General features: G+C 44.3%; 1 protein-coding gene across 1 annotated transcript; it reads left to right on the top strand.

The window, feature by feature from the left end:
- Window positions 1-10,808: 10,808 nt before the first annotated feature.
- On the top strand, window positions 10,809-16,452 carry LOC147666685 (olfactory receptor 8A1-like). Its single transcript, XM_086948967.1, has 2 exons — window positions 10,809-11,737; window positions 16,224-16,452. Exons 1-2 carry the CDS (start codon window positions 10,809-10,811, stop codon window positions 16,450-16,452), a joined length of 1,158 nt encoding a protein of 385 aa, XP_086805093.1.
- Window positions 16,453-16,957: the final 505 nt, after the last annotated feature.

Here is a 16,957-nt window from a genome sequence, read left to right as displayed (position 1 = left end):
TAATGTATTATCCCAGGAAATTTACAACTGTCCTGAAAGTAAAATATTCCTATTTCGAGAAAAAGGGCGTTTCTTCGTCCCATGAGGGAGCCGTTGAACAAAAGAGGCTCGGACTGCTGTCTTAGTCGCTGATAGGCATGAATATTGGATTCTTATCGATCACTTTATGTTGCAGGAGTGGAAAACACAACAGCCCTTGACCATTTATCTTTACTGCGTTCCTGCGTATTATACCTTTTAACCGTCATGTAATCGGGCTGCTTTATTTCACTTGCCTTTTACTGATTCGAAAACAGTGGCTATTATTCAAAACTTTACCAATCTAGGTACTACTACCATGTTTTGATTTAAAAACCTTTATTGTGAAAATATCAGTATACAAATACGGGCCTATAACCACGTGGGCCGGCCACGGAGCAAACTGGAATCGTATATGATGAGGGGACATTTACACTGTAGAAGAACGTAACGGGCGACCCATTAGGTTGCAAGAACTAAGGTGTCTAACAGTTGCGGAATCGGTGGACGTACATTTTATAATTAAAGTACGACAGGGCCAGTTACAATAAAATTATCTAGATATACATTTGTGGGCAAGTACGATGGGTGACGTTAATTCGAACTTTCAATAGTACAGTAATCAATAACACATCAGAACTTAATATCAATAGGGATGTCCAAATGTTCAATCAGTACTCGTCCCCGCCCGCCATGTGCTTCAAAACTGCATACGTATCTCGTGATATCAAGGTTGGGCAACCAGTACACAACAAGGAGTTACGAGTCCCATTTATACCGGCGCCATTTTGGGCGAGGCCGGGCAGGTCCAGGATATAGTCAAAATGTCTCCACCAACCAGCGGTCAGACCAGAACCCCTTTCGGCAGTCCAAAAAGGTTCCGTTAAATGACAACAGAAGAGATAGGCAACAAGAACAATCAGTCAAAAGAGGGGACGCTTTCGGGAATGGGGCCCATGCCCTAGCAGGCAAGCGTCCCAGTTCCAAGGTGTCCCAGGGCCATTTTAGTGGACCAGGCCCAAATGCAAAGAGCCGGTCAACATTTTGAGAGTACTGTTGCAGCCGCCTATCGCTGCACCGCAAGAGTGGGCGCAATTCAGCTGGATGGTGGACGAGACGCTGTAGCCGCAAGAGCGTGCGCAACTCAGCTGGATGCGGGTGAGGCACTGTGCCGCAAGAGCGGGCGGAACTCAGCTGGACGGCGAGTGAAACGCTAGGAGGCGCCCCACTGCAGATGAGGTGCCTCCACCTGGGGAGGCGGGAGAGGCCCGTTTGCGCCACCTCCCCCGCCCCCCGGGCACCCCACGCCGTCTTTCGGCGCAGCATTGTCGGATGGCCACACCAGTGCGGCAACTTGCTGGACACCACCTCGGTGCCATCTGGATCTCGGCGCGTTGTGCTGCCTTCGGCCTACTGTAGCAGCAAGTGCGGGCGCAACTCAGCTGGACGGCGAGGGAAACGCTAAGGGGCGCCCCACTGCAGATGAGGTGCCTCCACCTGGGGAGGCGGGAGAGGCCCGTTCGCGCCGCCTCCCCCCCCCGGCATCCCACGCCGTCTTTTGGCGCAGCATTGTAGGATGGCCACACCAGTGCGGCAACTTGCTGGACACCACCTCGGTGCCATCTGGATCTCGGCGCGTTGTGGTGCCTTCGGCCTATTCACACATCAGTCCGCTACTGACGCCGCCTCACAGGCCAACGGATTTTGTAGGCTTTTTATAGCCCAAAGCTGCATAACAGGTCATGTGACTTGTTTATAAAACTTTTCATTGGTTCATTTTACTTTTAGTTTCCTAATGATGGACGGCTTGATCATATGACCTAAAAATAACACTTTTCATTGGATTGAAACATTTGTTTTCCCAAATGATGAAAGCCCCACCTTTTTTTTTCTCACTCAGCAGTCCAAAAAGGTTCCGTTAGATGACAACAGAGGGGACAGGCAACAAGAACCATCAGTCAAAAGAGGGGAGGGCAAGTTCTTCCCTACCGGGTCACATTGGGGCTCCACCGGAAGTCATCGAATTGGTAGTCTACAGTGTTTCTGGATGTTTCAGACTGAAGCTGGCGTCAGCATGAGAGCACCACCATCTCGTAGCTCAGTCGTGGCCATTCTGCAAGCAATCATGGCAGCCGCTCCCCACCGGAAGCCTGCGGGAGTCGGGGGCCCCAATGACTTTTGTAGAATCTTCAAGGCTGAGGGGACGCTTTCGGGAATGGGGCCCAAGCCCTAGCAGGCAAATGTCCGAGTTCAAATGTGTCCCAGGGCCATTTTAGTGGACCAGGCCCAAATCCGAAGAGCCGGCAGCCATTTTAAGAGTCCCGTGGCAGCCGCCTATCGCTGCACCGCAAGAGTGGGCGCAATTCAACTGGATGGTGGGCGAGACGCTGTAGCCGCAAGAGCGGGCGCAACTCAGCTGAATGGCGGATGAGGCACAGTGCCACAAAAGCGGGCTCTAAACAGCTGAATGGCGACTGAAACGCTAAAGGGCGCCCCACTGCAGCAGAGGAGCCTCCACCTGGGGAGGCGGTGGAGGCCTGTTCGCGCCGCCTCCCCCCCCGGGGCGCCCCACGCCGTTTTTCGGCACAGCATTGTAGGATGGCCAGACCAGTGCGGCAACTTACTGGACACCACCTGGGTGCCGTCCGGATCTCGGCGCGTTGTGCTGCCTTCGGCCTATTCGCACAATGGACCGCTACTGACGCCTCCTCACAGGCCGACGGATTTTGCCGACTAAAAGACAGACCAAAGCAGCCCATTGTTGCTTTGAGATGGATGTTGCAGCAGGCTGCCATGTAAATAGTTGTCTAAATTTTTTTTTTTTTAACGTGTTTACTTTGTTGGAGCGTTGTATATATTTATAAGTTATTAAAGTGTTATAATCCTACTACTTTGTTGGAGTGCTATATATTTTTAATGTGACACATAATTGTGAAGACTTTGATGTACAAAAAGGCATCCCTGGAATCTTACGCTTCAGGCTCGGTCCCACACACCCTTACAGTGAGAATCCCCTCCCCAATCACAATACAGGATCGTTATCAGATAGTAGGAACGCGTGTGGTGTGACGGATCTCATGGGGTGGGGGCCTTGTCACTCCTTTGAAGAGGGGTGATTCTTTACAGTTGGGGCCATAAACTACATCCGCAGGGCTAGGTGATAGCCTGGGACCGGCCTGGACAATCGGACACAGAGGAAGAGGAGTGTCAGAGGGTGCGGTAGTGAATAGGGTGAAAGGGAGTTGTCGGGCGGGCACAGGGTGTGATTCTCAGGGAAGAGCAGCGCAGATGGGGGGAGGTTTATGGCCCATGCATGAGAGAGAGAGCGGGGGTGACCAGTGCGTGGGGGAGATGCTTGCAAGGGTGGGGAGCCATGCTGAGGATCGGCGGCGTGCAGAGAGTGGGTCTGGTCAAGGCATCTAAAATGGCTGCCGTGCACGACAAAAGTGTGGCATTGGAAAAAAGGCAAGATGGCGCAGACAATGTTTATCAATACGGATTAATTTATAACAATTATGTTTAACAATATATTTACTCGCAGTGACAAAATGGAGGTCAACACTTCCTGATTTCCTTCGAATCGAACGTTAACAGACGTCACGCAGCAAAAAAAAAAAAAACGCTCACGCGCAGCCACTGGAAGACATGTATCAACATATATGAGCATCCTCAGCCACCCTCAGAAAACATAGGGGGTCAGGATACGTCTCCCGTACCCCCTTATACCCATTTCTCACATTGTTTTTCCTCCATCTTGTAATTTAATTAAAACGAAACACAAAATGACGAATTCCCTTTTCGCGACCCAGTTTGCGACCCGGTTCGTGAACCGGGAAGCGCTTCTACCGCGAAAAATCTATTTTTTTTTAGTTGCCCCACGGGACCCTTTACTAACCCCAACATCATTCCTAGGGGGTCAAGAGGGGTCTACCTTGCCCCCTTTCATTAAATTCCCCCTTCGTTTTTCTCCTCCTCTTGTCTCTCGATCCTACTGAGAGACAAGATGGCGGCTGTTCCGGACTGTTTAGAATGTTGACATACACCGGAGAGCCAATCAGCTTCGATTCGCAAAGTTCCGTTACGCGAAAAGTACGCGAACCGGAGCGCTACCCGGGACGCTGTCACAGATATATCTGTTTTTTAAAACGTTAATTTCTCAAAATCCACTGGAGCACATATATTGAGACCTAGCAAAGGCACATTGGGCTAACAGTCCCTACAATTTTGCCAAGTTTCGTGCAAATCCATTCAGCCGTTCGAGCTAAAAGTGAGGCCAACCGCCCTATGGAAAAATGAATGGGAAAAACGCGTTTTGGGACCCCCCTTTTTTCTCGGCCTGAGGTAATAGAAATTTCCAGGTAACCAATGTGTCCCCCACTCGCACCCTATCCATGCACCCATGTTCCTTGTATGTCGTGTAACTTCTTTTCTGTTCATGCTAGACAGACGCAAATACATTTGCGTCCAACGTTAACATGTCAGCTATCCAGCCATGCATAAATATCCCGCTAATTAGGCTTCTAGGCCTATGGTGCCAACGTCTTTACATGGTGCACTTTCACGTTTTCCTCTACATTTTCTGGCCCAGTCGAGTTAGGCCCTTAAACGAGGCTCCGAGTTCATTCTCCCTCGGAATGCTGCCGTTTAGGTATGCATCCCTGACCTCTGCCTTACTTCCTGCCTCAGACGAGCGGTGCCCGGCTCGGCCTGTTTCGCTTGCCAAGATGATGTTTTACCTACAAGTTATCTGCTCAGCCTCCTCGAAAACACATTCCAGTCTAGCGAAATAGGTAAACATATTCCCGGCTGCAGAGCAAAGGGCCCTGCCTCCCTGCTTTCCTGTCTCCATGCAAGTAATTTACTGCTCCTGTTGCCATGGTAGGCCCAAGGCCCCCGCACTCTACATGAAGATCCGTATGCACGCACTAGCATTCAGTGTTGAACGGCCCCTGCCCGAGAGACCTTTTACTCCAGACACTACATCCTCAAAACATACGATATCAGATATGCTATAGGTACAGGTCGTTTTGACACCCCAGACATTAGTCTCCTCTACTCGTGCAAAAGTCAAAGCCCCCAGCTCTCCCCGGTTACACGTTATGCTCAGCTGCGCGCGCATATAGGTCATAAGTTTCTGCTGATTCTGCAACTTTCTCTATGCATCCACCCACTTGTGACGTTTCATGTGACGATTCTCTGACATGTCCAGTGCTCGCCCATGTGTACGCCTTCTTACACGCCTCCTGTTACGCACATGTGTTCTTATCACCTCTCTTTTCACCTGTTACGCCTACTCTATTCACTTCCATGTATACTGTTTTACTATATATAATGTGTGATGCTAATAAAATGTTGAATGTCCCTTCCTGAAGCTGAGTGGTGATGGAACCCGATGTCCCATGCTTCGAAGCATTATATTAAAGCCCGTATGACTCAGATACCACGGACTCTGCCTCTGATTTGATTGAGCTATCCTTATGACTTGTAATTATATGGCAAAAACGATACAGTAATATAAATTTACCACAGGCCCCCCCTTGACGAAACCCCCAAAATTTCCGGGGCTGCTCAGAAACAAAATGTGCAATTTTCCTAAAAGTTCCACCGATTCCGCGACCGCCAGTAGGTAATATATATATATATATATATATATATATATATATATATATATATATATATATATATATATATATATATATATATATATATATATATATATATATATATTCACTGAAAAAACCATAGGTTATAGACTATATATAGTTAGGAATTAGCCTTTAAAAAACCTTGGAAATTCACTGAAAAAACCATAGGTTTTAGGCCTTATATAGTTAGGAATTAACGTATAAAAAACCATTGAAATTCCTCCTATATAGTTAGCTGGACATTTTATTGATATAAAACCAATGAAATTCAACATATAGTTAGTTGCACTAACTATATATTTCGCGCATCCGCAATCCCATGCTGATGATGTCACATATTACATCATTCATGACATGGTCAGTGACATCACTGATGACATCACTGACGACAGCTCATTTAACATCAATAATCACACCATTGATGATATACTTCATGTGATAATACAATGCACCTCCTTACACTCTAATTTAACCTCTGTTACACCTGGTGTAAAATACAGAGTATCATTTTTGAAACTATTGACACACCAATACCATTTACTACATACCCACTCACTGATTCCTACGTCTACATGCACATTCATTCATTCACCCATAAGGTCACTCGTACATACAGTCACTCATCATTGCAACACTATCATATGCACTCATACACCTATGCAGACACTCACACACTGCCACTCATCCATGGAGTTACTCACACACCTACTCAGTCCTGTAAAGAATCAATCACACTTTGATTTCTTCATCTATACAGTTAAACACAGAACAGCTTACATTTTCACAGATATACTAACACATACTCACTCACTTATACAATCAAATCCTTCTTCCATACTCTTATACATCCTCTCATTCTTCAATATGTAAAACATATTTAAACTTTACAAAAACACACAAACACTTGATGATGTCATCAGTGATGTCATTTGAGATGTCATCAGTGATGTCATCAGTGATGTCACTGACCATGTCATGAATGATGTAATATGTGACATCATCAGCATGGGATTGCGGATGCGCGAAATATATAGTTAGTGCAACTAACTATATGTTGAATTTCATTGGTTTTATATCAATAAAATGTCCAGCTAACTATATAGGAGGAATTTCAATGTTTTTTTATTTGTTAATTCCTAACTATATAAGGCCTAAAACCTATGTTTTTTTCAGTGAATTTCTGAGGTTTTTTTAAAGGCTAATTCCTAACTATATATAGTCTATAACCTATGGTTTTTTCAGTGAATTTCAATGGTTTTTTAAATGCTAATTCCTAACTATATAAGGCCTAAAACCTATGGTTTTTTCAGTGAATTTCAAAGGTTTTTTAAATGCTAATTCCTAACTATATAAGGCCTGAAACCTATGTTTTTTTCAGTGAATTTCAAAGGTTTTTTAAATGCTAATTCCTAACTAAATAATGCCTGAAACCTATGGTTTTTTCATTGAATTTGCAATGTTTTTAAAATGCTAATCATATTAGCGGATAACGTTTAAATATGTTAATATCCTTGTGGGACCACCTGAGCAGCCCTCGGGATCCAATTTTTGGACCGGCCCAGCACTAGGGCACTCACTTTGCAGTGTGCCTGGAAACTCCGCTAGACCAGCTGGGCCACACAGTACTTTCCCACACTCACCGGTACGGAGGAGGCACTCAGGTGCGGCGGGGCTCTTCTCCTGTGGCTCGCCTTCTCCTCTCCGCCGGCAGCTGCGGGACTCTCCCACAGGGGCGTAGCTAGAGCTTGTGGCACCCGGGGCAATCCCTCAGATTGCCGCCCCTTGGGGAAAAAGGACGGTAAGCACTTCAAAGCTTTCCATATAACTTTATCACAAGTGGGAGAGGGGGTATTTAACTAAAGCACTGCTCTATTTTCATTTAAATTGTGAAAAGTCAGCACATCTTTAATGCTAAGTCACATTTCAAAAAAAGGCCCAGTACGTTTTATTTTCTGGCCCATATTGTAACAAGCCTACTCTAATCATGGGTCTCCACAATGGCCCGAAAGCGCTTGGATGCCTGGCTTCACCTTGGGGGTGCCCAGGAGTGGACATCTCACAGGAAAGCCAGGAAGGGTTCCACAGCGGTATGAATACAGCGCTATGACACATATGGGTAGAAGGCGCTATATAAACACATTTACATCTAATTAGTGTGCCTTTTTGCATGTTGAACGTTTGAACAAAAATAAAAACTATGGTCAACTTGGTACGGCCTTATTTGTGAGGTTTGACAATGCTTGTCCATGCAGAAAATATGAAATTGCATGCAACATCTACTGCCCTTCCAAACGAAATAAAAACACAACGAACAAAACCACAGGACAACAGCCTGACAATGACCTCAAATAAAGCATATGTCGTTTCACACACATAATATCTGCAGTGTTTGTTATTCTGAAGCTGAATTTCATATTGATTGCTGAGAGCTTTAGTGATAATACGGAAAATTCGGGGCTTCGAAGAAGGGGGAATGTAACAGGACGTTTCCCCAGCAGAGTTGGTCTGACTTGTTGCCAAATAGAGCATACCATGTTAAAGTCTATTCAGGTTGCATGACAAAATTCTGAGCAGGCACGTTGTCAGCGACATGTTCACTACTCTGTTTTTCAGACCTATTATCGAAATAATTGGTTAATTTAGTCGTTGCTACTGTTTCTCAAAGAAAGATAGGCACAGCACTTCACTGTGATTCACAAAGATTGACTGCGGTGGTGTGTGGAATAAAGAGTGCGTATTGTAATGATGGGTAGCGAAGGTTGCATACGATGGGTGCGGGTCGAGGCTGCATCTGGCAGGACAGGGGGCGCGTGGCAGGGGTGCCCCAGTGCAACAGTGATCGCAGCAGAGGGGAGGGGGGCGATGACAAGGAGAGCCTGTGGGCGAGGGTAGGGGGCTACAGATTGTTGGGAGGGCTCAGCGGAAGGTTTGGGGGTGGGATGGGGCCGGTATAGGGGGCAGTTTTCCGTGTGAAGGGGCCGGCAGCCCAAGGTGGGGCTTGGCAGGACTGGAGAGGGGGGGGTCTTCCACGGGTGGATGGGTGGCGCTCGGTGCACCTGAAGGACCCGGCGGCAGAAGGCATGGGGGGCAGGGCAAAGGATTAACGCGAGTGAGCTAGGATACGGAGTGGGCTTCTATGTGTTTTAAATTGCGCGGACTTTTGGAGGGTGAAAAAGTACGAGATCAGGCACTCTCTCCAAATGAGGGTGGGTCAGAAGGAATGGGTTTTGCCGCCAAACTACATCGCCCCAACAGCTCAGGTGTTGTGCTGACACTGCACGCCATCTCTGTCAAATTACCTATAATAAAGGTGGCACGGACGGAGGATGCGATATAAACACGATGCCTTTGTGCAGATTTTGACCCCTGGGATTCAGTAGACACAGGCGCAGGCCAAGTGTAAGTGTCTCACTCGGCACCGGAGACCAAACATCGAAGGCTTCCCCCAGGCATGGGGAAGCGGAAACCAGTACTCCCGGCCCCGCCCACAACCAGGCGGCGGCCATCTTGAGCCGGCTCGGGCCGCGGCGGTGATCTTCGGGGCAAAACGAGGGGTGGGCACCCTCGAAATCAAATTACATACATTTAAATAAAAGAGAGAAGCCCCTCAAGCCCCCCAAGTCCCCCCCAAAAAAAAAAAATCGCGAAAAATCGCGGGGTGATTTCTCTTCTAATTTTCTCAGGAACTACTGGAGGGAAAAAGCGTGATCTGCGTACCAGACACTACCATTTTGACAAGTTTGGTGTAATTCCCTTCAGTGGTTCAAGCTGTAGCCGAGTCTAAAAGTCCTATGGAAATTAACATGGGGAAAACACGTTTTGGGACCCCCCTTTTTTCTCAGCCCCCACTTGACTAATCCCCCCCAAACTTTCAGGGAAGGAGAGGAGCGGAGCGAGCCATCTTCTTTGAGAAATTTGCAAAGATTAATCAACCAGCGCCAAAGTTATTCCCAATAGAATGTTGGGGATTTCCTATGGAAACTAGGTCCTAACTATATATACCTACTGGCTACCGCCAGTAGGTAATATATATATACATACATACTTTTACTATTGCCAGGGTATAAACCTATGCTTAATCTTCAATATGTTGTAGTGGTTAATATTTTTGCTACTATATGAAAAAGGGGTGACCCTGTGTCCCTCAGAGCCTGGGTAAGTATATAGTTAAACAAGGATTGTTCTGTGACAAGTGTGCTTGGTGCTTAAGTGGTGATTAATATACATAGTGCATTCATTTACATATGTACAAGGGATGATGAAGGTAGGCAAGATGACTGTGTTCAAAACAAGGGTTTCTATGTATTCAAGTAAAGAATCCTGGTGATGCTGGACCTAGGATAAAGCATCGGCGTTTTGACCCATTTGTGCCCCAATGTGTGGTCACGGCGGGTGGGGAACTAGTTGTTTGGAAGACAGTCCTATTGACGGACGGATATCTAAGCCTGGAAAATAGACAAAGAGGTTTAATGGCCCAATATCTTGAAATACATGCTAATTCTGGATTCTCGGAAACAACTAGTCCCCTACCTGTCTTGCACTGTATATATTGTTCACCACTTAAGCACCAAGCACACTTGTCACCCCCACTTATTGTATTGATCTTGACAGTCTACAATATTATATTGTATATATCATAGAATGAAGTAATTCTGAAATAAATCTCTTTGTCCAAGCGTTTGGTTGCCTTATGCCTTATTCATTAAGTAATAAGGAACTCATGTTATTGCTGTGTGTCAGAGTTCTTAATTTGCAGATAGCATTAAAAGCATCTTTCATTCATGTTTGCTCTACTCAACAGAACCATCCTTGTTTAACTATAATATTTTTGCTACGCAATTTCATAATAGTATGGCAACAATATTCCAGTAGATTACCTTGTTGAAATTAAAATGTCCAAATCAAAATGGGGTTTTGAATAATGTGTGACACATGAGACATAAATGTGTTTATGAAAACTTGCTTCTTAATATTTATTAGTTATCATTGTGAAACTCTATTCATAATTAAATCTAATGTTGATAAGTATGCAAGGTTGTGTGCTGGGAGCAGTTTCTAATAATGATTATAATCATTCACAATGTTTTTATGAAGTACCATGTATTAATTTTGATTTTATCCACTCAGCAAATTGCATCTTTTGAAATGATGAATGCAAGAAATGGGACCTCAGTGACAGAGTTTCTCCTCTTCGGCCTTACTGAGGACCCAAAGCTTCAGATTCCTCTCTTTGTGATCTTCCTTATCGTATATGCTCTCACCCTGATTGGCAATCTTGGAATCATCACCCTGGTCTGGGTTGATCCTCATCTTCATACTCCAATGTACTATTTTCTCAGTAATCTGTCTTTCTCAGACCTTTGTTACTCATCAGTTATCACACCAAAGATGTTGGCCAACTTTCTCACTGAGAGAAAGTCCATCTCTTTTTATGGATGTGCTATTCAGCTATACTTCTTTGGTCTGTTTGTGGGTACAGAATGTTTCCTTGTAACAGTGATGGCATATGATCGCTATGTGGCAATATGCAAACCTTTGCTGTACTCTGTTATAGTCAACAAAGAGGCCAGAGTACTATTGGTGGCTGCAGCATACTCTGGGGGTGTCCTGACATCAGGGATACATACAAGCTTCACTTTTCGTCTACCATTTTGTGATTCTAATGAGATTCTTCACTTCTTCTGTGATATCCCTCCGCTTCTAAAACTCTCTTGTGCTGATACATATATAAGCGAAGTTGTCATGTTCTTTCTTTCAAGTTCCCTTGGTTCAGTATCTGTAGTAGTGATTATAATCTCTTATACATATATTTTGTCAGCAATTCTAAAGATACAGTCCGGAACAGGCAGAAGCAAAGCTTTCTCCACTTGTGCTTCACACCTTGCTGTGGTCTTTCTCTTCTTTGGTACAGCCATCTTCATGTATGTACGACCCATCTCTAGTTATTCGGTGGACCAGGACAAGGTGGTGTCAGTGTTCTATACAGTGATTATCCCCATGCTAAATCCTCTTATCTACAGTCTAAGGAACAAGGAAGTCAAGGATGCTTTAGCAAGATCACTTATACAAAAGAACACTCATTATTGATGCTGGTTAGGAGATACTGAATTTCTTGACTGCAAGATTGAATGTTTGGATGTTATGAAGGAGCCGGTGATATCCACCATATAGAAATAGTCTTAAAACAGTATTGTCCTGATTCAATATTCATCATCATCATGACACTAAGGGACTAATTACGAGGACAGTGACCAATATGAGTGCCGTACCACAACAAGACCTTTGCATCTGCTGGGGATCCAGGATCCCGTGGTGGTAGTCCCCTCATCAGGAGCACTAATATGCTGGTGGTGCCACTGCATCACGCTGAGCATATTAGGAGTTGCCTGTCCACCTTTCTTTACATGGTGGTGATTCTGCCATGAAAAAGGTGGCAGAAAGGCAAAGAAAATGGCCCTAATAGGACCCCATGGTGCTCCTAGGCCTGGGGGTGCATGCCCCTCCCAGAATTGCACCCCAGAATTGCACACTGTGACATGAATGTGCTGCAGGCACTGTCATGGCAGCGATCTGCAAAATAGACTCTCCTATGAGCCTAACAGACCACCACCATGAGACCGCAGCAGCGCCGCCCGCCTGCTCTGGATTATACTTGCAATCTGGCTTGAGGGTGCACTTCTGGCTTGGTGGTCCTTTAGTCAGTGTGGCAGTACAGCCCGACAGGAGGACCCTCAAACTTGATCAGGCCCCAATTTTATGTAAACTAATGCTCTCTTTCTAAATATCCAATTTGGTAGCTGGGAATGACAACTCTACTAGGAATGTCATAATAGAGGAAATCAGGTGGAAAAATATTGTAAAAAATAAAAGGTGAGTGTAGGTAGTAACATTTATGCATAAAACAATTCTACTCAATTGGGCTGTTAGAGCATAAGAAAATGACCCAAAGGAACAAAGAGCAAACATGAGGCACAAGGTATTGTAAATGGTCCAGCATTGTTTTTCTTTTATCTGCCAATCATCTGCTGAATGTAATTAAGACTACGATGACATCCAGGAGAAACTAGGTGTTCTGTTAGTAATACCTTCTAACTGGATCCAAATATTTATATAGCTCCCATTTACATAAAGCAGTAAAAAACAAGGAAAGTGGTCTTCTATCATTTTGTTTACTAAGGTAAGATTGGCCCTATTTTTTTAACCCATCATCCATACTTATGTATTTGCTTTTAATGACTATCTGTATTTTAACATAGTATGTAAGTAAGAGGAGTGGATAAGAAAAGTAATTTGGAATTTGCTATTAAAATGTTATCCTGAGAACAACACTATTTTGTGACATGTAAGTCTATTTCTGACTATTTAAATACAATACGGGAAATGAGGCACCAATGTTTATCATATCAATTGTATTATGAAGGTGCATATGATTATCATTAGTGTGTTTTTCAATTAGTTTTAATCATCATCATCAAGAAGTCTTTATTCGATTAGTTCATCATAAAAGACATAAAATACATTTATACATATAAAACAGTTAAAACAAGTATTAAAGCATTGACATGCTAATCAGCTTCTTGTATATTTTTACAATATTTACAGAGACGCACAAGTGCAACCATAGTTCAACAAAATACAGGTCTCCATGTAAAAAGTCACATCATTTAAGACCCCGTTAGATTGCTTTTAATGAGCCTACTTCTAAGCAACCAGGCCCACCCCAAAAATTTAGCAACTCCCACAACAATCAGAGGGTCCAGATTGGTCTTTAACATTCTATTTGCTTCCCCAGCCGATCTGGTGCCTAGATTTCTGCATACCGGCCTAAGCCATTTGGCTCTTGGGGCAGAGTATAATGGGCACACATATAAAAAATGATTCAAGTTTTCTCCAATACCTTGACACTTGGGACAGAACCCCGTCCTTTCTGCTCCCCACTTTTTGGTAAAATCCCCAAGGGGAAGTGAACCGCATCTGAATTGAAAAAATAATTTGCGGTCCGCTGGTTTTGTTATTATATCCCAATATCTTTCCAGCTTGGGCGTATCCTTAAAAACAATAAACAGACCTGTGAGGCTACTCGAGCTCGTTTTAGAATACCTGTTGTGTATCACCCATTCCCAATAACTATGTTTGAGATCCTTTTTTGAGGGGAATTTAGCTGTTTCAGGAGAGGACCACAGATCGCCATACCCCAGAGCTAATAGGGTGGCCTTGAGGTCTCTGAACCAGCCAATGTTTGTGGCACCGGAGCTGTTTCTTACCTCCAAGCAAGCTTTTGCATAATGATGGAGTTCCGGCGTTGTCCAAAGACGACGCCAGAATGTTAAAGGGCGAAGTCTTGCTTAGTCCTCTATCGGTTGGCACCCCAAGTCATAAAGAAGGGGAATTAATGGTGTTGACTGTGGCAGACCCGTTGCCATTCTTAAGAATTTATTTTGGGCATGTCTTAGCGGGTCCATATTGCTACCACCCCACAGTTCCGCTCCATATAGGACTGCTGCTAAAATCTTGCCACCATAGATCTTAAGGAGCTGGGACATTGGCCTTGTAAATGACCCTTTATGTTCCTTAATCAATGCCCCGCCCAACTGCTGGTGCTTCAAGGTCATGAGCTCGATCTGACGTGTCCAGCTCAGAGTCTCACTAAAGGTAACTCCCAAGTATGTGAAATGTTTTGTCTGCTCCAGGGGGGTATCCCCCATGGAGACCCTGGCATTTATTTGTTTGTTCCCTCTCAAAACCATAAATTTGGTTTTGGACACGTTCACCTCCAGCTCATGTTCGCTGCAGAAACTCTCGAACCTTGACAGTGCTTTCCTCAAACCCTGCCTGGTTCGTGAAATCAAGAGAGTATCGTCAGCGAACATGAGCAGGGGGATTTTCATTCCAGCCAAACTTGGGGCGTCCGTGGAAAAGTTGTCATAATACTTGGTAACTCTATTGATATATAGAGAAAACAAGGTGGGTGCCAAAACACAGCCTTACCTGACACCTTTAGCCACTGGAAAGTTCTCCGTCACCTCACCCGGTTTTCCCCATCGCACAAATGCAAAAGTCTGTGCATGAAGGTTCACTATGAGTCGTACCAAGATGGGGGCATAACCATATCTAGTAGGGATTTCCATAACCCAGCCCTCGGGACCAGGTCAAATGCTGACCTTAAATCCACGAAGGCCGCGTATAGGTTGCCTTTGCCCAGGGTGACCGTCTTCCAATGCAAAAGCATGAATCGGAATGCCTGATCCAGGGTGCTCACATGGGGTCTAAACCCGGCTTGTAGAGGAGTAAGGATGTCATGCTCCTCTATCCATGCCTGCATCCTAGTAAGAACAAGACGGGTTATGATCTTCTGTACCGCGTCAATTAGACTGACCGGCCGGTAGTTGGATGGAACCGACCGATCACCCTTCTTGAAAATAGGCAATATTTCGGCACCAGCCCAGGAATCGGGTACCCTAGTTTTAATCTGTGAAGGTCCAGCAGCAGCCCGTGCAGGTAAGAGAGGTGAACAACTACATGGAAAAATTAAGTATATAACACATTTTCCCTTATCGTCATCTGTTGAAATTCCCCCCCCCCCACTCGGCCTCACCACTCCACCACTGCACGGGCCACTACTGTGAAGGTCAACTTAGTAGCATTTTTCCTAATTATTTTATATGCCTGAATAGTTTTATGTGTGTGTTTAAAAATAGACTTAGAAAACAGTTATCCTCAAAATACATATGGTACTGTAGCAGCTGTAGAAACATTTTTAAAAGATAGAAAATTATTCAAGCATATGAACAAATAAAATAAACATGGACTCCATGTATGCTATTCCGCTGCATGTCATTCCACTGTATGCTATTCATATCAACGCCACTGCTCTATACAGCTAAACGCTATTCATTTACACTCTGCTCCACTCTATATTACACTGTATGCCACTCCATTCTTTGCCACTCAATTATACGCCACTCCACATTTTTATTAAAAAAGGAAATAGTTAAAGATAAGTTAAAGTCAGGAAAACATTATTCTTAATATACAAACCCTACTGAAAATATACAAACTGGAGAAAATATAAAGCTATAGTTCTTATATTTCCAATTTATGCACCACTAGTTAGAACTTACATTCATAATTCACGCACATTATTCAAAATTTCTTTTTATCGCACACCTCTGTACACATTCAATCTTGCGTCAATTACCAAACTACATGTGTAATTTTTTTAAGTATATTGGTACTATATACAAGTCGTATTGATTATATCCTCATCAAGACTGAGTACGGGTCCATACTTGATGATATGTTGATTCTCGACCGTCCAGAGAGCGATCATAACCCGCTTTTGCTGAGCCTCCACCTAAATGGAGGTGAAAGGAGTATTAATCATACTGAGATAATTACTGCGGACACCCTGCTTACAAATGATATGCGCAGGGTACGTTGGGCTAAGATCATAGATGACCCTGAGGTTCTAGTAAAGACAAATCTGGAGGTATCTCGAACTTTGTGTGTCCTGCGATCGCTCTCTGCTCAGGAAGATATAATTGGGAAGACAACCGCACTCCATGAATTACTTTTCTTGGAGTTAAAATCTTATTTTTCCAAAATCAGTAAACCCCAAAGGCCCAAAACCCAAGTACCTGGCAAATCTTGGTATAACAAATCTTGCCTTGAATCTTATGGCCTGCTGGAGTTCGCTATAAGTTCTGGAAACATACCAGACATTAGAAAGGCCAGGCTCAACTATCGCAAAGCCCAAAACCTAAAGCCACGCCAAGAAAGAGTGGGATGACCAAAACTGGCAGGAGCTCCTCAAAGCTAGCAGGTTGAAAAACGAGACTAGGTTTTGGAACATAGTTAAGTGGGGAAATAATCCCCATTCTCAAGTTCCAGTTAACCATGTGTCATCTGAGGACTGGGTTGGGAATTTTGAAACCGAAATTAGGGGGTTGGAAGTGGAAAGTGATTGCTCTCTCAATGAAATATGTCCCTCGCCCAACCGTCAAGTTCTAATGTTTGACTGCAAAGATGTGGAGGATGCTTTAAGAAAGGTTCTTTGTGGAATAGACAGTATTCCAGCAGACCTTTCCAAACATGATCTAAAAAATTGGGGGCATTACATTGCCTTTCTGGGCAATGCTATTACGAAGGGGGCACTTATTCCGGATTGCTTGTGTGGAGCTGAGATCCTGCCAATATTTAAGAAGGGGGATCGCTCCGCCCCTGGAAACTATCGACCAACGTCTGATAGATTCTATTCAGAAAATTGTTGTAAGGATGGTGCTGGCGAAAATTCA

The sequence above is a fragment of the Lissotriton vulgaris genome, unplaced genomic scaffold (genome assembly GCF_964263255.1).
Source record: "Lissotriton vulgaris unplaced genomic scaffold, aLisVul1.2 SCAFFOLD_2031, whole genome shotgun sequence".
Lineage (NCBI taxonomy): Eukaryota > Metazoa > Chordata > Amphibia > Caudata > Salamandridae > Lissotriton > Lissotriton vulgaris.
The sequence above is the reverse complement of the archived record's forward strand: the minus strand, read 5'-3'. Positions and strand labels throughout refer to the sequence as shown.